Source organism: Microplitis mediator, chromosome 3 (genome assembly GCF_029852145.1).
Source record: "Microplitis mediator isolate UGA2020A chromosome 3, iyMicMedi2.1, whole genome shotgun sequence".
NCBI lineage: Eukaryota > Metazoa > Arthropoda > Insecta > Hymenoptera > Braconidae > Microplitis > Microplitis mediator.
Window position 1 is genome coordinate 10,956,655 of NC_079971.1, and position 22,080 is coordinate 10,978,734.

General features: G+C 34.8%; 1 protein-coding gene across 9 annotated transcripts in view; it reads left to right on the forward strand.

Annotated features, from left to right (window-relative positions):
- The window catches only part of LOC130665417 (glutamate receptor ionotropic, NMDA 2B), a 1,452,633-nt gene that overhangs the window by 137,170 nt on the left and 1,293,383 nt on the right, over window positions 1–22,080 (forward strand). For 8 of the 9 annotated variants that reach the window (XR_008989544.1, XM_057465780.1, XM_057465778.1 and 5 more), the window contains one exon: window positions 9,228–9,764. The exons of the other annotated variant lie outside the window; for it this stretch is intronic. Coding sequence is in view for 7 of the 8 variants with exons in the window: in XM_057465780.1 (XP_057321763.1) it covers window positions 9,417–9,764 (348 nt within the window). In the remaining variant the exon portion in view is untranslated. The remainder of the gene's footprint in view (window positions 1–9,227; window positions 9,765–22,080) is intronic. 9 annotated transcript variants of the gene reach the window in all.

The window sequence follows — 22,080 nt, forward strand, 5'->3', positions numbered from 1 at the left end:
ACAAAAAGGTGTTTAACGAAAAGTACAGTGTTTGGTACTAGTTGAGTCAGTTAGTTCTGATTGAGCATTCGTTGTGCGAGTACAAGTTTTCCTGTCGACCGTGGATTCGTTCTCGAGCCTAGTTTACCGTAGTATTTGTAAATTATTCGATTAGGTTTTATTTGAATATTATTGGACTGTCGTGTATTGCAATTATTATAATTCCCTGCGTAATCAATTATTGCATTAATTAGTATTTAGTGTATTTTGATATTTGTGCGATACTATGTTTATTCTTTTACTTGTCTAAGTATCGTTATTTATGAACAATACTTTTAATATTAAATCATTGTGTTGCATAATTAATATTCGTTCATATTTTAAATAAAAATGAGAGATATTAGTATTGAGACCAATACTCGGGATAACGCCCAAGGTTGTTATGACTTTCCGACATATATATATATATATATATATATATATATATATATATATATATATATATATATATATATTAGGGTGGTCCGTTTGGAACGACTATTTTTTTTTGCTCCCACTAAAAAATATTGTTGTAGACATTAAAAAAAAAATTCTCTGAAAGTTTTAGCTCTTAATTTTAATTCTAAGTACTTTACATTTGATTTTGAAATTTTCCCATTTAAAATACATGGGAAAGTTGGGATTTTTTTTTCAATTCTCTATAACTCAGCCGCATTTTAAGTTATCGGGTCGCCGTTTGCGGCATTTTTAGGTAATTTGATACTCTTCGAAAGTCTCCTTAATAGTTTTACTCGGACTCTAATTGTTTTTTCTGTATTGGTTCTGAAAATAAATTTTTTAATAATAATTTGGGTTTTTAGTTGATATTAACTAAATAACGAAATTTACAGAAAAAGTGCAGATAACGATTTTTTAGGAAATTTTATTCGCTACAAAAAAAGTCCTTTTAGTTAAGTGGCTCAAGTTCTTTGTTCACGTGATATAGAGATTTCAGTAATTTTGTAAATAAAATATTTGTCAAAAAATTCCACCAAATGCTATTTCATTTCAATTTAAATCAGTAAATAATTTTCCTTCCATTAATTTAATCCAGTCATTAAAATCAGAAGGGGTCAAATTGATGAACTTCGGAAAAATTTTTTAACAAATATTTTATTTGTAAAATTACTAAAATCCCTATATCACGTGAACGGAGAACTTGAGTTACTTAACTGAAAGGACCTTTTTTTCAGCGAATAAAATTTCCTAAAAAATCGTTATCCGCACTTTTTCTGTAAATTTTGTGATTGAGTTAATATCAACTAAAAACCCAAATTATTATTAAAAAAATTATTTTCAGAACCAATACAGAAAAACAATTAGAGTCCGAGTAAAACTATTAAGGAGACTTTTGAAGAGCATCAAATTACCTAAAAAATGCCGCAAACGGCGACCCGATAACTTAAAATGCGGCTGAGTTATAGAGAATTAAAAAAAAAATCCCAACTTCCCCATGTATTTTAAATGGGAAAACTTCAAAATCAAATGTAAAGTACTTAAAATTAAAATTAAGAGCTAAAACTTTCAGAGAATTTTTTTTTTTCACTGTCTACAACAATGTTTTTCAGTGGAAGCGAAAAAACAAAAATAGTCGTTCCAAACGGACCACCCTAATATACATATATATATATATATGTATACTAGACTGTGCCAAATGAAATCGAAATTTTTTTTTTGGTCCCATACGAAAATTAGGTTGTCTCACTAAAAAAACAAATCCTGAAAAAATTTCAGCTCGATATGTCTATGTTTCAGTTAGCGCTCGCGTAAATAAGAATTTTCTAATAAAATTGTTTTTTATCCCAACTTAATATTTTACAACTCATTAAATATAACTGATTAAAAAATGGCCAAGGTGCCATTTTGTAGGGAATTCAATTCTCTACAAAAGGAACTTTTGATAGAATGAAAAACATTAGCCAATTTTTTTCTGCAGCCATTTGAACCTAATTTTTTTTTTTTAAATTTACATTTATATTTACTATTAAACGCTTAGAAAACTATGTTGCTATGTATGAAACTTATTGAATTGAATTTCTCTAGGAACCTTTATGATCCCAAGAAATAGTTTTCATACTTAAAGTAATAAAACTAACATTAAACTATTGATATTATCGATATTTTTTTAACAAAACTTTTTCTTCGTTTTGACATTTTTTGCATTTAATCTTTCTAGTAATTTTTATCTGCATTAGAATATCATCCATAGTTGTAATTTTTAAATTCTCATACTGCTTATCAAAAATTATTACTTTATTGATAAAAATATACATTGTTTATCATAATAAAATACCCATAAAAATTCAATTAAAGGAAAAAGTAATGTTCTAACTGTGCAGAAAAGTTTTAAGAGCTTATGATTTGTCAGGAGAACCTATTGCAAACAATCTGAAAGTTGCCTACAATAGGCAGCAACAACTTGTAGTAGAAATTATTTAATTTATCTATCTATTGATTAATTAACTAATTAATTAACTAGTTTGGAGCAAGTACAGTTTATATTCGCAACAGGGTCTCCTGAGGTATCATAAACTCTTAAAAACTAGTAACAGAATTGAAAGAAAATTTTCTGCACATTAGAACATCAATTTTTTCTTTAATTGAATTTTTATGGGTATTTTATTATGATAAACAATGTATATTTTTATCAATAAAGTAATAATTTTTAATAAGCAGTATGAGAATTTAAAAATTACAATTATGAACGATATTCTAATGCAGATAAAAATTACTAGAAAGATTAAATGCAAAAAATGTCAAAACGAAGAAAAAGTCTTGTTAAAAAAATATCGATAATATCAATAGTTTAATGTTAGTTTTATTACTTTAAGTATGAAAACTATTTCTTGGGATCATAAAGGTTCCTAGAGAAATTCAATTCAATAAGTTTCATACATAGCAACATAGTTTTCTAAGCGTTTAATAGTAAATATAAATGTAAATTTAAAAAAAAAAAATTAGGTTCAAATGGCTGCAGAAAAAAATTGGCTAATGTTTTTCATTCGATCAAAAGTTCCTTTTGTAGAGAATTGAATTCCCTACAAAATGGCACCTTGGCCATTTTTTAATCAGTTATATTTAATGAGTTGTAAAATATTAAGTTGGGATAAAAAACAATTTTATTAGAAAATTCTTATTTACGCGAGCGCTAACTGAAACATAGACATATCGAGCTGAAATTTTTTCAGGATTTGTTTTTTTAGTGAGACAACCTAATTTTCGTATGGGACCGAAAAAAAAAAATATCGATTTCATTTGGCACAGTCTAATATATACACACATTTATAAATTTTTTAACGAATGGTATTTTTGAACTCTACTCAACTAATTATGATAGTTTATGACAAAATCCCTTGAAAAATCAACTATGAGGACAAAGGCAATAGTTAGATTTTTAATAAAATCTACCTAAAAAAATTCCAAATTTTTGGGCGATTTTCAACAGGCCCCAACATTGAGAGAAATGGTCGTACAAGAAATAATAAAAAAGGAAATTGTAGCTCCAAGTGTCTACTTTTTGGATTAGAACTCCAGAATTTCGTAGCATTAGCGGTTTTAGAGTAATCTTAGAAAAACCAGCGACGAAAAAATTTTCAAATTTTTTTAATTTTTGTTTTTTGGTCTTTGGGCGTGGAAAAAATTTTTTTTGCTTAACCACTATAAGGATCAGATATCTTCATTATTCAGCTTTAATTTCTTCTTTATGGACCTTGATACGTCCACTTCTCGCTGAGATATCGATCTTCAAATGGAAAAGGATTCTTTTGTCTTTGATTATCGATATCTCAGAAACCAATGATCGCACAGAAAGTTGATGGTGGGTTTTAAAAATTTGGATAAACTCCATTTAACGATTAGCCATTGCCTTCTCGAAAAAAATTTTTTTCTATCGTCACATGAATTTAAAAATGCAACAAAAAAAGCGCTATTTGTGGTTTTTTGAAAAATTAAGCGCTGAAACGAAAATATTGTGGAAATTGATAATGTTAACTGTGCATAAAACAGTTCAATACGTCCACTAAAACCCTACAAAAAGCCAGATCAATCCAACCAGCCGTTGATTTGTTTCACTCGATCAAATTTTTGAAAAAATTAAAGGATCACCTTTTTGCTCTGAAAAGCTCATAATCTTTGACAAGATAAGAACAAACATTTATTCTGAGCTTTGTCCACAATTTTATTGCAGACTGTGCTTAAATTTCAAAAAAAAAAAAAAGTTTTTTTTCGAAACAAAATTTAAAAAAAAAAAAAATTTTTTTTAAAATTTTTTTTTGGAGTAACTTTTGGAAATTTACAAAACCAACCCTAATCATTTTTAACACGTTTACGTCGCTGCATTCCATGATTTTACTGATCTCTCAATCATTAAATTCAAAAAAAATTTTTTTTTTTTTAATATATGTTTCGAAAAAAAACGTTTTTCTTTTTTGGAAATTAAAGCACTGTCTGCAATAAAATTGTGGACAAAGCTCAGAAAAAATGTTTGTTTTCGTCTTGTTAAAGATTATGAGCTATTCAGAGCAAAAAACGTGACCCTTCAATTTTTTCAAAAATTTGATCGAGAAAAACAAATAAACGGCTGGTTGGATTGATCTGGCTTTTCGTAGGGTTTTCGTGGACGTATTTAACTGTAAAATGGACAGTCAACATTATCGATTTCCACAATATTTTCGTTTCAGCGCTTAATTTTTCAAAAAACCGCAAATAGCGCTTTTTTGTAGCATTTTTAAATTCATGTGACGATAGGAAAAATTTTTAACTTCCCGCTAAGAAAATAGTAAATTTTCAAAAATTCGGGAAGTTATTGGTTTCGGTCTGATTTACGAAAATCGAATTTTCACCAGATGTCGACGTTTTGAGGTCCTAGGAAGCTATTCTGACTAATTTCTAGATGATGTCCGAGTGTATGCATGTATGTACGTACGTACTTACGTATGTAAATACCTGTATCTTTTGAACGGATGAACCGAACATTGAGGTGTCATTCGACGCGGCCTGTCAATACCTTGAAGCTGAAAGAAAATTGAGCTTGATCGGTAGGGCTTGTTCAAAGATATTAAAAAAAAAAAGTTTTTCAAAAATGTTTTTATTGGATAACTTTCAATGTCCTCGATGGATTGATTCCAAAATAGACTGGGCTCTAGAGCTTTATAAGCCGCGTCAAATGCCACCGCAACCATCAAAATCGCTTCATTCGTTCAAGAGAAACCGTTGTCGAAAGAATTAAAAAAATTTTTTTTTTTTCAATTTTTTTGAAATATCTCCAAATCGACTCGATAAATCAATTTCAAAATTTGATCAGCTTCAGAACTTGATAAAACGCGTCGATTACCACCTCAACCGTCTCAATTGGTTAATTCGTTTGAGAGATATCGTTAGAGAAAAAATGGTAAAAAACGTTTTTTTTTCGAAAACAACAGCATTCAAACGTATTTTCGAGCTCGAAGAGCTCGAAAATGTATTCACAATAATGTTTTTGAGGTTCTTGAGCTCGAAAACAGCGGGAAGTTTTGGGGCTGGCCCACAGGGTCAACTGACAGACCGATTTTTTTTCGAGAAGGCAATGGCTAATCGTTGAAGGGAGTTTATCCAAGTTTTTAAAACCTACCATCAACTTTCTATGCGATCATTGGTTTCTGAGATATCGATAATCAAAGACAAAAGAATCCTTTTCCATTTGAAGATCGATATCTCAGCGAGAAGTGGACGTATCAAGGTCCATAAAGAAGAAATTAAAGCTGAATAATGAAGATATCTGATCCTTATAGTGGTTAAGCAAAAAAAATTTTTTCCACGCCCAAAGACCAAAAAACAAAAATTAAAAAAATTTGAAAATTTTTTCGTCGCTGGTTTTTCTAAGATTACTCTAAAACCGCTAATGCTACGAAATTCTGGAGTTCTAATCCAAAAAGTAGACACTTGGAGCTACAATTTCCTTTTTCATTATTTCTTGTACGACCATTTCTCTCAATGTTGGGGCCTGTTGAAAATTGCCCAAAAATTTGGAATTTTTGTTAGATCCTTTGATTTTTTCCATTAGTGTAAGTAACTAATAGTTTGAATTAATTTTTTATATTTTTTTATGACTCGATTATTGTCATTTCACTGAAATATTATTTTTGCATAACCAAAAATATACAGGACAGTCTTAAACAATAAAATTTGGCAAGTTTTGAATAAGCGAAAAAACCTACAAATTGAATGAAAAAATAAAAAAGTATGTAAATAACTTATTCTTTCTATTTCTCGGGTTATATTTTCATTCATTGTCATGCCAATTGATAGTGAAAAAATCGAGAAGCTTTATTATTAATATTTAAGGGTCGTTCAAAACCGTCCAAAAGACAGCACTCGGAAACATTCAAAATTCTTGAGCGAGGCTCAAATATTCAAATTTTGGGCTGAAATTCTCAGCGTAGTCATGATTTCACAAATATAAACTATTGCTGCTACGAGAAAGAAGAAATTTAGAACAAAAAATCCGAATTTCGATCATTTTTGATATTTTCAAAATTCGTAAGCGACCTCTTGGAAATTTTTTATCGAGTTGATTTTTGGAGAGGCTTCTGAAAACATCGTAAACTAACAAATTTTCATGCGAGATCGAAAAAAAAAAATAGTCAGTTTTTTTGCGTCACCCTAATATATATATATATATATATATATATATAGATATATATATATATATATATATAACACAAAATTTAGACGCTAATTTCTGCGTTACAACTTCCTTCTCTGCCCTTAGCCTCCAGTCTCAATACGAATAGGGCGCCAGGTAATTTTCATCACTGGAATCACCAAACCAGTAAATTATGAAAATTAGATAATTTTTGATCCGTGGAATTATGTCAAAAAAAAAACACACATAAATAAAACTAGATAATTTTTGACCTGTGGAATTATCACCAAAACCACGCATACATAAAAACTTAAAATGTTATAATGTTGATTTTTTTTGTCCCTACTATCCCACAAGTATAAAAAGCAGGGATATTTTGTAAGCCCCGGTTGTTGACCTAAATATAGTGTAGCGATTTTTAGATCGCCACAAAATTTAAATTGATGTTCTGGATACTTTGTTTTATCTAATACAATCCGTAAATTTTCGTAAGTCTCGTTTAGTTTAGCTGAATGAGCTATTGAAATTGGCGCATATGTGTTTTCGCCATAAAGAAAGACAGCTTTGAGTCTCTTGTCGATGAATCAATAAAGAGGCTTCACTCATCGTCTTCATACGTGTTGGGTCTCAATTCATCAACTAGACCTGTGACATTAGAAAAGTACACCATCAATTTTTCATCGTCGTTCGTAACAACTTACCGGAACTTCTCTTCCTTATTTCGATAAAAGTAAGCTTATACTCCTTTAGCCAACAAATTTTGTTTTTTTCAGTGTTGCTGCTAGATATTCAGCTCCATCTTAAGGTGATCCTAAGTCTCGCACAAGTCCATTGAATTCTTGTCAGCTGAATGTTTCAGGATCATTTGTTTTTCCATCTGGCAAGTATTCTTCATCCTCGGAGCTTTTTTCTTCGCGAACCTCGTCAAGCAGCATTTCTTCTTCTTGCACACTTATCTCTTCAGCAGTTACAATTTTATCCATGGCTAATGCTTTCTGTGGCTTAACAGCTGATGAAACATCGGCGTATTTGGTTTTGATTCTGATTTTCGAGAAAAAACTGGTAACATCAGCCTTACAAAAGCAGCAATTGTTTAGTTTTGTTGGTGAAGACCATACCAGTAGTATTGTGAATTCCAAGTTAACCGGGTTTTTGCTTTTTTCCATCGGGTTAACATAATGTTACATTGACCACAAGCAGTATGTGAAATTCAAGTAGTTAGTAATTTGAATACCAAAACATTCTCTATAAACTTCATTTAATTTATCGGAAATCAGTCTGCGATATTTTGCCAATCGATATTCCCCACAAACGTAACAAAACAAATCAGGAGGTTTATTAGATGGTTGAAAGTTACTCTTTATAATAGTATACTTTCCAAAAGCCAAGTTACCCATTAGTAAATACCTGCAGTCGCTTGATGACGACGCCTGCGAGCCAGCTTTCTCACTCTGAACAGACACCGATACTAGGGTTCCGAATCCCTGCACCGTAAAGCACTTCACTTGTACCTGCCTTGACGGCACACATACCGTTAACCCAGGGACTTTGCCAGATGGATTTGTTGCTCACCGTCACCAAGAGAAGGTGCCATGGTTACAGGCACTAGCAAGCAAGTCTCCTGAAAACCTTGGAGACTACGGAAAACGAGGAAAACAATTTCATCAAGACGTAAGTGAAATAGAGAATCTGCATCAAGGAAATGGTAATGTCAATATGATGGCAAATTTTTACTGGACGCTAAAAAGAGAAATGCTATGATAAAATAGAAGACCAAAAAAAGAACCTGCTGCGTAGGTCATTTGAAGAGAAAAGTTCGATACAAGCGGAGAACAGTATAAAATCAATGGAAGTCATTTTTTTATTCATCATTTTCATAACAATTTATGGGTGTTATAATATAATTTGAAATAAGTCATCGTCGGTTCATTACTGTAAGTAAGAACAATACTATTTTTTGATATTATCTATTACTTGATGACTTTTCCACGATTTGTTAATCATTCTTAGCGGTTTTATGCAATTTACTCAAATTTTGGAGTCATGGCGAGCTAAAAAATCTCCATATTTGGATTCAACGCATCAAAATACGTAAGGAGCATACTCGAATTAGGTCGAAAAAATTTTGTCGATTTCATAACTGCATTTTTTTTTCAATTTTTGTCTAATTTTGGAGGTTTTTCGCGATTCGCTCTAATTTTAGAGGCTTGACAAGCTAAATTATTTCCACATTTGGATTTAGTGCATAAAAATACGTAACTCTAGGTAGATCCAGTCGAATTTCGACTTCTTTTTTGGGTGCCGGTGTGATCAAAACATAGGTCTTTTGTCTTTTAGCAACGTAGTTCTCATTGATTCTCATTAATCGATGCTCCGCATATATTGAAGCATTGTCTTTTAAGACATCAACCATAGATGCCTTTGCAATGAAATAGAATAAGATTTATTACGACTTAAAATTTCCCATTTACTGCATACTTTCAGATAATTCAAGTAACGTTCATAATTATTAATTATTTACATGAGACAGAAAAATATTCTTTTATAGTGGCAAATATTAAGCAATTCATAATTTCTTTTGTTCTAGAATAAAAAATATGTTGCCGAGCAATAAGTTTGAAATATTCAAATAAATCATTGAATATTTGGAGCAAATTCATGGATACATTAACTAAATAAAGAGGATTCATTACTTTCATTCTGAACGTAAAAAGTAATAAGTTACAAATTTATAGCAAATCTTCTTAACAGGACGAATTGACAAGTTATTGTGAACATGGAATTGTTAACATGGTCAATTTTAGCTTTTGTAACAGTGATTTATAATTTAAATCAAAGCCTAGGATTTTACAATAAAAATGATGTGATACGCGGCGAAAGTGGAATCAAAGTGGGTATTCATGAAAGAGGTATACTATTTAAAACTTTTGGAATCGGTTCAAGCCGAGAAGGTTCTGGAAGAAGTTCAGGAGTACGAATAGGTGAATCTAAAAGTAATATTACCCGCTACAAAACGGCAGTTGTTACTCAAGCATCGTATACTACTGTTACTCCGTCTTACTATACCCATGCTCCTCAACTGTCAATGTTTAACAACAGCAACCAAAACATCACCTACTTGAAGGTATGCTTAGAAATCGTAAATGTTTACAATTCGATGATATTTAATTTTTTCAATGAAAATATCTAAAAATAATTCGAGCTAACGGTTAACTTTTCAATAAGATATTTTGATACTTATCAAGGACTATATATCATACTCAGTTCAGAAAACAAGGTGTGGCAAGTCAAAAAATTTTGTTTAATCAATCTCTGAGTATCGTACATATTGGTCGATGAGTCTAATGGACTATCATATGACTAGTTGATAATATTTTTAGCAATTTTCATAAATTTATGGATTTTTTGTATATATGGGTCAAGCAAAAATACGCATAGATGATCTTACTCATTGATGTAAGTGGCTTATCGAATAGATTTAGTATTAAAGAGCAAAAAAGTAACAAAACGCAAAGAAATACAGCTTGTCAATAAGATCTTGTTCTTTCTGTCTTAATTAAATATCGTAATACCTCTTGACTTGATTATAATTTTTTAATGTTAGAAACTACGAATAGTTTCAAGGAAATCGAAGGATGTAGAAAATTGTTGAGAATTTTTTCATTTTAGGTTTAACTTTCTGTGATGTTACAAATTTATTTTTATTTATTTATTTATTTGACTATACTCGCTGATCTGCTATATACATTTAAAATAATAACACAGGTCCACAAAAAAAGCGGTGTGTACTGGGTGTCAGACTATGATTATCTGGCGTGTTTTTTCTCGCTGGACACGAATCTAAAGTCAGAATTAGGGGTCAAACTGCAAATATTCCAGAAAAACCCAAAAAATCGATAAAAATCACGATTTCGTAATTGTTTCCACATGATATTATGCCGCGGTTTTTGTTTATTTCTCTCTGTAGTATCCATCCGAAATTTGTAACTGCATGGATTCATTGCCTATTGTATCTGATTTGGGCCTTACACAGATGTAATAGATTTTTTACTTTTTGTCTTTTACAAAAAAAAAGTCGGTAATCGAAATGGGTATATTTACCGGCAGTAGCCCGCTACCACGGAATGTTTGGACAACAATGATAACTGCCTTTTAATGGGATGTGTAGAATGATTCGCTACTCAACATTTTGTCGTATCGAAGCCAGCAAAGGGGCGCTGTTTTGCAGGGGAGCGGTAGATATAAGGATGATGCCGTAGTGTGTCCGACGATGAGTGGACATTGTCCTCGTCAAAGTCAGAAAGCCCTCATACTCAGACCTTGGAAGGTATGAAGGTCATCTCCCCTGGGGCGGCTTACACACCTGCGATCGGGGCAGGTATTCTAGCGTGGACCTCTAGTACTCGTGACGATGATGAATGTTATGGAAATCCTTATGTATTTTGCTTTGTTTCTGCAAAATACAAAGAGTCGGAAAATCTACAGAAGCTCACAGATCGATTCAAACATGATTAATAGATTTGAAAAGCATCAGATTAAAGAGAAACTTGAATTCACAATTCCAGCTATGTAGAGTGAAACGTAGTTGAGGTCCACCCCTCTAGTAGGGATGAATCAACCGTCCGTTACCCATTTAAATTAAATGGGCCCGTGTCCCTTTTAGCTAATGAGCTAATAATTCGGTAACTGATCCTGGTGTTACCCGGTTCATAAGGACCAGACGACCGGTTGGCTGTAAATTTATATATGCAAAAGGCATATAAAGGATCGGGAGTCGTGGGGCTTGTTATAGGGTATTAATATACCAGAAAGAGATAGTAGACTACAGGTGTTTGCAAAATAAGCCAAACTAGTAAGAAGCACAATAATTACAATGGTATAATAATAGTATTATTATACTTACCTGTGAGGTGTTGATTCACTGGTATTGATGATTGAGAGCAATAGATAATTAAGACAATTGTGAGCTCTGTATCACAATTGTCTGGTATGGCTACAAGCAGGTATTGTAGATGATTATCGCGGCAGGTACGCGCTTCTGTAAGCAGGTATTACAGGGTAAACCACGGCAGGTACGCGCTTCCACAAGCAGGTATTGTGGGATGAGGTCGTGGCAGGTACACGCTTCTACGAGCAGGTATCGTAGGATGATATCGTGGCAGGTACACGCTTCTACGAGCAGGTATCGTAGGAAAGGAGTGCAGCAGGTATGCACCTCTACAAGCAGGTATTGTAGGAAAATGTCGCGGCAGGTACGCGCTTCCACAAGCAGGTATTGTGGGAAAAGGTCGTGGCAGGTACACGCTTCTACAAGCAGGTATTGTAGGAAAAGGATGCAGCAGGTATACATCCTACGGGGTTACCGTCTTCTATAGGCAGGTACTATAGGCTAGGGTGAGGATACAGCAGGTATGCACCTCTACGGGGTTACCGTCTTCTACAGGAAGGTATCTAGGCTAGGAAGTGTAGGTAGTTCTACGAGAGAATAATCATTGAAGTTAATGATTATTCAATTAATTAAAAAGTATACTTAAATACTACTGAATACTCAGGCGTAGACAGGTAAGAGTTAAAAGAAAAGAGTTAAAAAGATAAACTGTATTTATTATATAGACATAGTGATAGTAAAGTTGAAGAAAAGCTGAATAATTAGAGGCGCGCAGGCCTTCTTATAGATTCACGTCGATGCTGACGCGTCGACGTGATGCGCATCCCTTCCATTTGAAATATAAATGGAGAGGGATTATTAAATAATAATAATAATTAACGGTAATCTAATGGTAAATCAGGTAACACATGGTAATTACTCATGGTAACTGCCTATTATCATGGCACGATAAGGAGGTATTCATAAACCTCGTTACACCCCCGGGCCAGACTGGAAGTTACTTGTTGACTTTCAGTCGAAAACAAGTTGAAAAGTACCATGATGATAGGCGATTACGTACAATTGTTCTGTAAGAAAAATAATAATAAGAAAATAATCAATTATTACAAATCAATAGTTAATGACAATCAATAATAATTAATTATAATAATATTCGGTACTTAATACGTTATACATCAGGTAACACTCTTAGGATTCATCAATATCCTTTTCTTTTAAATAAAATAAAATTAAATTACAAAATAATAATTGAGTTACAATAAATTATCACAGGTTTAACTTAATGTCTCGGTATAAAAATACTTAGCTATTTGTAAACTAAATGTTACCTTATTAATAAATAATTTAATGTAGTATTATATTATTTATATCTTTCCTTTACCCCCTTTTTTTTTTTTTAACATTTATAAACTCTATTTTATACGTTATTTTAAACAGTCTTAAATTTATTTTAACATCATAAATATATTTATTTAGTATGATATATTGTATTTTGTTTTTTTTTTTTTTTTTTTTTTTTTGATAATATCGGTAATGATATGAATAGTATTTAGATCGGTAATTAATAGTATGTCGGTCATTTCGTATTCTGAGGTATATAAAAGAAAGTAAACCTTTTTTCAAATAAAACTTGAGTAATTAAATGAATTGATAAAAAATAATATATTTTTTTTTTTGAAATAATAATAAGTTTTTTTTTTTTTTTTTAAGTTTCGGGTGAAGCCCAGAAAATAAAAAAACGTTGAAAATAAAACATAAAAGTAAGAAAAATAAACTCACTGAACATGTTACCTCAGGTACGAGACACTTGGTTTGATGCAGGTGATTGTGATTATGGTGGTAGGATGTCCATGGCCCCTCTGTCTTCTCGGCTCAGATTCACCCGAGTTCTGCAGGCTCTGCATTTAGGGTCGAAATATGGGTGTTGTGTCTTGCATGATAGACAAAATTCTTTTATCAGCTCAAAACCAGCTGATGATGATGATAGATACGGGCAGGAGTTGTTGTTGTGTCCTACTCGTAGACAACTGGTACAGTAGTCATCTCCAAACTTGGCATTAGAGCATTCTTGGTGGGAATGTCCCTTTCTTTTACATCGGAGACACCCCGTTGTCCCAGGCACGGATGATAATCTGGTCTCGGCGGTCTGAGTTCCCACTGTTCTTGTAGTAGGTGGCAATATCTCAACTTTTTGGCATAATTCTCGCCAATAAGCTCTCCAGGTGTCCTCCGATACAGTGTCACGCATGTCGTATTGGCTCTCGTGCACAGATTCTCAAATTTTGATGGTCAGTGGTACGATGAATGGTACTCTTGTGAAGTCAGGTAATGTTGTAACGGTGGCTGGTTTTGGTATTGGTTTGACGAATGACATGTCGCTGATTTCAACCAATTTGCTGTCAGGATGGTCATATACGATAGTACGTCGATGGTCTCTGATTACATGGAATCGGTATAATAAATTTGGAGTGGTCGGTATATTAGGATCGATAAATGCAGGTGCTTTGAACACAGGGTTACTCCAATAACGTCGTAGGCTGGATTGACGAGCGCTCTCTTCGGCCATTTTTCAGGTTTGATTGGATTATAATGAGGTCTCACGTTCGATGATAGCACAGGTGGTGAAGTGTCTCGCCCCTTGGTGCTGTTCAGGTGGTCGACTCTGTGAAATTATAATAAAATATTAATTACTCAAGTATGACGTGTGGACCTTCTAGGTACTTTTAAATCTGACAATTTATAAGTGCCAATAATTTTATTATTCTCATCACAAATAGTAGCCATGCTAGATGATATGAATTTATTTATAAAAAATGGACCCTTTCTGGGTGGAACGAGCTTACCAGCGATTCCTTCTGCTTTCCGACTCAGAGTTTTTGATTTTATATATACTTCCGCGCCAACGGTTAAATTAGTTTCAGGTCGCGGAGATTTTCGCGCGGTAGTTTGCACATCCTGCGCTTTTAACATTTTTAGTTCAACGAAATGTCGAATCTCATCTAATAAATTTATGAGTCGCTCGCGCTCCACAGATTTATCAATTTCAGGTATTAATGATATGTCGCGATGCAGTTCAAGGTATCTAGGGTCTCTGCCAAAATTAAGGAAGGCAGGACTGCAGGCAAGGGAGCTGTGGATTGAGGTGTTATAGGCGTATGTTAACTCAGGTAGCCACTCATCCCATTTATTATGTTTATCGGTTAAGTAAGATCGGATCATGATTTTTAGATTGCGATTTATTCTCTCGACTGGGTTGGACTGAGGAGAATAAGGTGGGGTGAACTCGTGGGTGGTCTGCGTTATATTTAAAAATGAAGTTACGTCTTTGTTTGTAAATTCGGTGCCATTGTCAGAGATAACGACACGTGCAGGTCCCCATCGTCTAAAAACATCGCGTAAAAATTCTACTGCTTTTCTACCGGTCGGTTCAGATGTTGCTTTTAGTTCAAGGTAGCGAGTGTATACGTCACATAACACGAATAAATGTGTTTTGCCGTGAGTTGAACGCGGTAGTGGTCCGACTGTGTCGATCGATACGCATTCCCAAGGTTCAGTAATAGGTCGATGACCCTCAGGAATATTAGGGGGGTTTATGTCAGGTTTGTGTAAGAGGCAGGTTTTGCATTTGTTGACAAAGTCACGTGTGTCTTTGTACATTCCTGGCCAGTAATATTTTAGAGTCAGGTGTTCGTACGTTTTGTTTATACCGAAATGTCCGGATGTATTTGTGTTATGTACTTGTGTTAATATTTCTTCACGACTTTCTTCAGGTACAACAAGTTTCCAGTTTTCGGGTGATTCTTGTTAATAATTAAACGGCGTTCGATGTCGATAAAAATATAGTTTATCGTCAATTATTTTCCATTGTGGGAATCGATTAGGAAAGTCGGTTACGTCTTGTATTTTCCGGTTGTACCAGTCATAGCTAATGGCTCGGTATAAAGTACGGTGTTGACAGTTATCGATTTTTACGTCAGCGTCATCGTAAACTCGAGACAACGCGTCCGCGGCTTCGTTTTCGGTGCCTTTGCGGTGAGTCATGGTGATTGGAAAACATAAAAGTTCCATGGCCCATCGCGCTAGTCGTCCGCGGGGATTTTTAATGTCTTTCAGCCATGTTAAACTGGCGTGGTCAGTTATTACCGTTACGGGATATCCCTCTAAATATCCCCTTAATTTTTTAAGAGCCCACACGACGGCAAGGCATTCACGTTCAGTAGTGGTGTAATTAGATTCGTGTTTGTTTAACGGTCTCGATATTGCGGTGATTACGTATTCGCGATCTTCCCCTTGCTGGGTTAATAACGCGGCAATACCGGAGTCACTTGCGTCGGTGTAAAGTAGGAACGGTAATGTGTAGTCAGGTACTGACAAGGTTGGAGCGTCAAGAAGAGCTTGTTTTAACTCTTCAAAAGCAGTTTGTTCTGTCTCCGTCCATTGCCAGGGTATTTTGTCGCTGGTCAATTTATTTAACGGGTTTTGTGCCCGAGTAACGTCTTTTAGGTGTCGTCGGTACCAGTTTACCATCCCCAGAAATCTCCGTAATTGTTTTCGGGTTGTCGGAGGTGGATAGATGCTGATCGCAGCAGTTTTTTCTGGGTCAGGTGAAACTCCTTTGCGAGAAATAATGAACCCTAAGAATTTAATTGATTCTTGACAAAAGTTACATTTTTCTCGTTTTATGTCTAGTCCGATCTGTCGAAATGTGTCAAATAGTAATTCAAGTATTAACAGGTGTATGTCAAAGGTGGGTGTAGCAATTATCCAATCATCCATATATGATTGAATAAAGTTTTCCCAATAGGCCGGTAGCGATTTGTGTTGTAAGAGACGTCGAAACGCCTTCTTGACTTCGTCCATCGCAGCTTGGTACGTCGCGGGGGCAGTTTTTAAGCCTTGCGCCATTTTTACGAATTCGTAAAAACCTTTACCTTCGACTGCAAATGCTGTTAAATGACGGTCTTCTTCGCGTATTAATATTTGGTAGTACGCGTTACTACAGTCAATCGTTGATCGATATTCTCCCTCGCGTATAACTTCGAGTACGGTATCCATGCGAACCATGGGATACGCAACAAACTTAGTTAGCGCGTTTAGCGGGCGAAAATCGATACACACTCGCCAATGCTCCGGCTTACTTCCGTCAAAAGGTGGAAGTCCTGGTAATGACTTTTTCCGCACCATTACGGGTTGACAGCTCCATTCGCTGGTGCTGGGCCGTATTACCCCGTCTGCTAGCATATTATCGACAATCATATGCATAGCTTGTCTCACGATTGGTGTTCTGCGGTAATTTTTGACACGAATGGGTTTTGTATCGGTTAATTCGATTTTATGCTCGACGACGGTGATCGTGCCGAGGGTTGCGTCTTTCATTTTTTCGAATTCGCGATCGAGGAATTTATTTAACCGGTCTTGCTCTGCGGCGATAGTACGATAAATTAGTCCCGGTAATTTGGTAGAGGAACTGTGATAAATGTCGTCCGTATGTTTCCATGTCCACGTACAATTAACAGTATTAATTTTTAGATGGTGTCGCGTCATGAATTTTAATCCGATTATTATCTCGTCGGGCATGTCTTCAAAAATTTCGAACCAGTCCTCGATGTCAATTTTATTGATAATAAAGTTCAGGTAAACTCTCTCAGTACTACGTGCAGTCGTATTGTCCGCGAGTATGAACGTAGAATTATTTTTGACGGTCTTGAGTTTCAAAATATTATGAGGAATTAATTCAACGATTTTTCGTGAGATGAAATTTTTATTCGCGCTGGTATCAAATATCGCGATGAATGAACGTGTAATGAAAGTAAGAGTGCAATTTATTGATCGACTTACTGCGGGTGGAGGTGGAGTGTCAAGCGGTAGCTCCACAGGTGTATCATAATCAGGAAGCTCGGACATGCTGGTGGATTTGTCAGCTGTTCTTTTCTTTTTAGAAGCGAAGTTTACACAGATTAGTTTACAGCCCGAGTCATTATTTATGTTAACGTCAGTCAAGCAGTGATCAGGTGAACAGATTTTTTCTGCACTAATTAGGCAACCCATGTCGTCTGTAAAGTCGTCAGATGTGCACGAGTCAGAGTAGTAGTCAGAACTGATGCTCCCGGATATCAATTTATTATCCTGGGATAAAGGATGACCGATATTGTTGCACGGCGCATCAGTTACTCTAGGAGTTGTTGTAATTGGTTGAAGAGGCGTTAAAGGTGGTGGGTATGCGTTTGCCCCTTCTCGTATATCGAGCATACCACTTACTCGTTTTTTGAGTCACATTCGCACTCTGTGACTAGTACTCCCACCTTTCCACATTTTATGCACAAATCCACCCTTGGATTGGTACAATCACATATAGCGTGTGAGCCCTTCTCTCCACAATTTTTGCATATATATGTGGGTGAGATAGCGAGGCTATTTTCCCCTCTGGGGTTCTCCTTAGGTGACCTGGATCTGCGTGGAGTGTTGTTGAGCCGGTCCTTAAATTGTACCCTTCGTGGTGTTCTGGTTTTCTCAGGTGGTGTGTAATATTGAGATAACCGTCCGAGACTTTCGTCTTGGGAGTCGGAGGTCTCAGATGAATCGTCATCATGTATTCTCCTCGTGAACTTGGTGGATTTCTTGGATTCTGCGGCCGCTTTAGCTCTTTGAGAAAGTCTTTGCAAGGCAGTTCTTACGGCTGAATTCAATTGAGAGTACGTCTTGGTGTGTGGCGCTAACGAGTCAAGTTGCGCTTGGATGTCGTAGGCTAGTCTTGCTCTTATCACTAGCACTTGATCTTCTTCTGCTGGTGCTCTAGCCATTTCTTGGTACTTCATCATGGCTTCTTTGATGAATTCTCGTGGGTCTTCGCGGTGCTGTTGGTAGGTAGTCATGATTTCCTGGCTTATGTCCAGGTCGGTTTTACCGAGTGTGAAGTATTCGGTGTATGATTTTGCGAAGTCGTCCCAGCAATGCCATGTGTGCTGGTATTGTCTCACCCAATACCCCTCAGCTTGATACATGGCTGTTTTAGCAATAGTGAGGTGTTCTGCATCAGTTAGCCCCATCTCTCTTCCGAAGTCTGTTAATGCTCGTAAATATTCCCGGGCTTTCAGGTTCGAGCTGGGATAAGTCAGTCCCCGTTGTCTTAATGTAGCTTCGGCTGCTGCCACATTTTTCGCAAAGTTTCGCTGGTTTCCATGCTCGGTACCGTGAGCTGATTGGTTGGCTGTCATATGTGGGCAGTCATTTCGCGGTTGTTGGTGGTAGCTCGAGTTCGCGTTCGGTGTAATACCGCGAGGGGAGCTTGGTAATGGTGGTGGACCCGATGCGTGAGAAATAGGTCGCGTATTACACGCGGCGGCAATTTCTTGAATTATTTCGGCAGTGAGATCTGCAGGGTTAGTGTTTATGTCAGGTATTTTGTCTGACTGCATTTCTTCAAGAAGTCGCAGGTCTTCGAGTCCGAGGTCTCCGCGAGTACGTGCTCTTTTTAGCATGTAAGTGGTACATCGCGCGTACAAACCGACAGTTTGGTTGGTTTCTTTTATATGTCGATGATTGGCGCGCTAACTGTGGAGCATGCGCGCTCACGATTATACGTTACTTTCGCTTTCGCTGGGGTCGCTATACTTTGAAGCGACTGTACTACTGCTGCTTGGCTGTATGTGTGTGTCTGAGAAAGTATTCACGTACGCTGAGCCGGTCCGCGGGAAGTATCACTGTTACAGGGCTGCTCTGATTATTGACTTCCGTTTCCGGAACAACGTTTCCTTTTTGCAGGTTTCTTGTTATCTGTAAGATATCGAAAAATAGCACTTAATATGTTCACGATTTTTCTTTCAGGTTTTATATTTTTTTTTTTTAATTTAATTATAAGTGTCCTTTTAAATCTGACATTTTTATTTTATTGTTAATAATTTTAATTTAAGAATTTTTTTTTTTTTCTTCTTTTCTTTTCTTCACTATTTTATTATCCAATGTTCAGTTTTTTACTGAGTAACAAAATATTTATGATGCAGTTTTTATTTTTGTTATTATCCCTCAAGGTTTGTACAGGTACTTTGAGGTAGTTATTGGATAATATCAGATTTTATTTATGGTTGGTATGTCTCAAAATGAAATATGTGAAGTTACGGTTTTTACTGGAGTAATTAAATATTGCTCCAATCTTGTTTCTCGACTCTCCTTTTTCAAGGGATTATTTTTAGTCGGTCATCATTATATTTGTTCAAATAGCCGCCGGGCGGTTAGTTGAATAAATATAGAAAGAGATACTAAATTGTACACCGTGGATCGATACAGGTGTTCCTGAGAGTTATCCCAGTTCACGAAATTAAATATATATTTGTTTCAAAACTATGAAGTTTATATGATCTCATAAAAATCTTATAAGAATTGATATAGTTTTATCAGGATTTTATAAAAATTGCTATGATTTTATATAAACCCGGGAAAAAGTTCTTACAGAATCATATATCAACATATATGCTTATATGTGATTATATGAAATCTTATATGGTATTATAAAATTCTTCTAAGAATTTAGATAATTAATAAATATTCATACTAGATCGCACTCGATAGATAAACTACTATTTTAATTTTCTAATAGTTTTTGTTTATGTTTTGAAATTGATCATTATTAATTGCAATTTTAAAAATAACAGTAGGTCAATCGTCTCATCGTTATCAAATGACCGATAAAAAAGAAATCTTTTAGACTTTATCGGTAATACAACTATTTTTCTACTCGGTGTAGTTGTGGATAAAGTGATTTAAGGCCATTCTTTGAGGGTGCCCCCACTTCTTTCCAAAAAATGTGGCGCTGCCTGGCGGCCAGCAGTCACACTAAAGAAAGAACTAGAGCTGAAAAACTTGAAAATTATTTAAAGTGATAAAATGCCAAAAATGTTAATTTTTAAATAAATGAAAAAATTTTAGTTTTTTTTTTTAATCATTACCTAATGCCAGAAAAATCTAAAACCCGAGATTGAAAAATAATATTATCATTGACCTTGACCTGTCAAGATCATATTTGTTTTCTGTAAGTAATCAAAAAAAAATTATAATATTTATCGAAAAAAGGGCTTCGTACAAGTAATTTCATAAGCGCGTAGAATATTAAAAAAATTACTTTCAGTTATTATAAATACCCAGTTGAGCGCAGTTTCTTCAATAAATTTCAACATTATATTCGTCATTTACCCTTGTAGCAATTTGGTAAAAGCCTTGGGCCAGCATGGATCAAGATACTTTAGAAAGATTTGAGATCAAGAATTGTACAATAATTGGTCCAGATTCTTGACCAAGATTATTGGTCAAGACTTGAGACAAACTGTGGTCAGAATTTGTCAAGAATTTGACCAGAAATCTAGGGGTATCTATTGCGAAACTTTGGGACTATCTCATGGAGTAGAGGTTCTCATTCTACATTAGTTTCATTTACAATACTGTAGTCAAGAAGTGAGTTCTCTGTAAAAATGAATCTAGTTTTTTTCAAAATACGAGTGACAGCTTATTGAATTCGTCATCAAATTTGACAAGACATTTTTTTTACAAATAAAAATAGCAATTTTTATAAGTCAAATTCAAATAGAAAAAACGAGAGACTCTGATTATTAACAATAACTCAAAAATTAATAACGGAAGCGAAAAATAAAAAAAAAGATTTATAAAGAAGAAGCAATTTTCTATAAAATTGTCACAACGTCCGGAATTCTACTCCCATTATTCATAATTTGAATTATTCATCTTAATCTATTAAAAACTTTCCGAAATTTTTTAAGTGCTAGAATCCGTAATTGTTGAAAAATAACATTTTTGAACTTGTTCACTAGACCATAAATGAGAACCACTGCGATACTATAGTTTTCACATTCAAGTGGAAAGGAGGGAAATAGGTGCGCGCTCGTCGTCTTTTGCGTTTTTCGCGCAAGTCTATGTCAAGACTCTGAGCCAAGAGTCTGGTCACAGACTGGCCCAAGTCTGCCGCCAGTCTGGATAAAAAATCTTGATCAAGTATCTTGGTCGAGAATTGTCCAATTCTTTACAAAGTGCTTCTCCAAGTATCTTGCCCGATTCCATTGCTACTAGGGTAGTAGCTTTTTATTTTGACATGTGTAAACATTAGGTCTGTAAAATTTTTTTGGTGCACGCGAAGGTGCTTGAATATAGTAGCGGAAAAAATTAAATTAAATACATTTATTTCTTTCAATCATAGCAATAATAAAGTTCTATGTATCATTAGTTTATTTAATTTTATTAAGAAATAGAAGTTTTTTTGATTCAAAGTATTAAATAAGAAAAAGAAGGCCATTCGGCAGCCGACATGAAAGGTAGATTTTCCAATTAATCTATATGAAAAGTTTAATACATACATATCTTGTGATACATGGGATGCGTTCCACTTGACGTTCACAACGTCACGCTTACGTGTATTGAGATAGGATTTTGAGGCGTTTTGAGCGTTGTGAACGCTTAGTGCAACGCACCCTAAATACACGTGAGCGTGGCGTTGTGAATGTCAAGTGGAACGCACCCATGTTAGTGTATAGTCATGATATGAAATTAG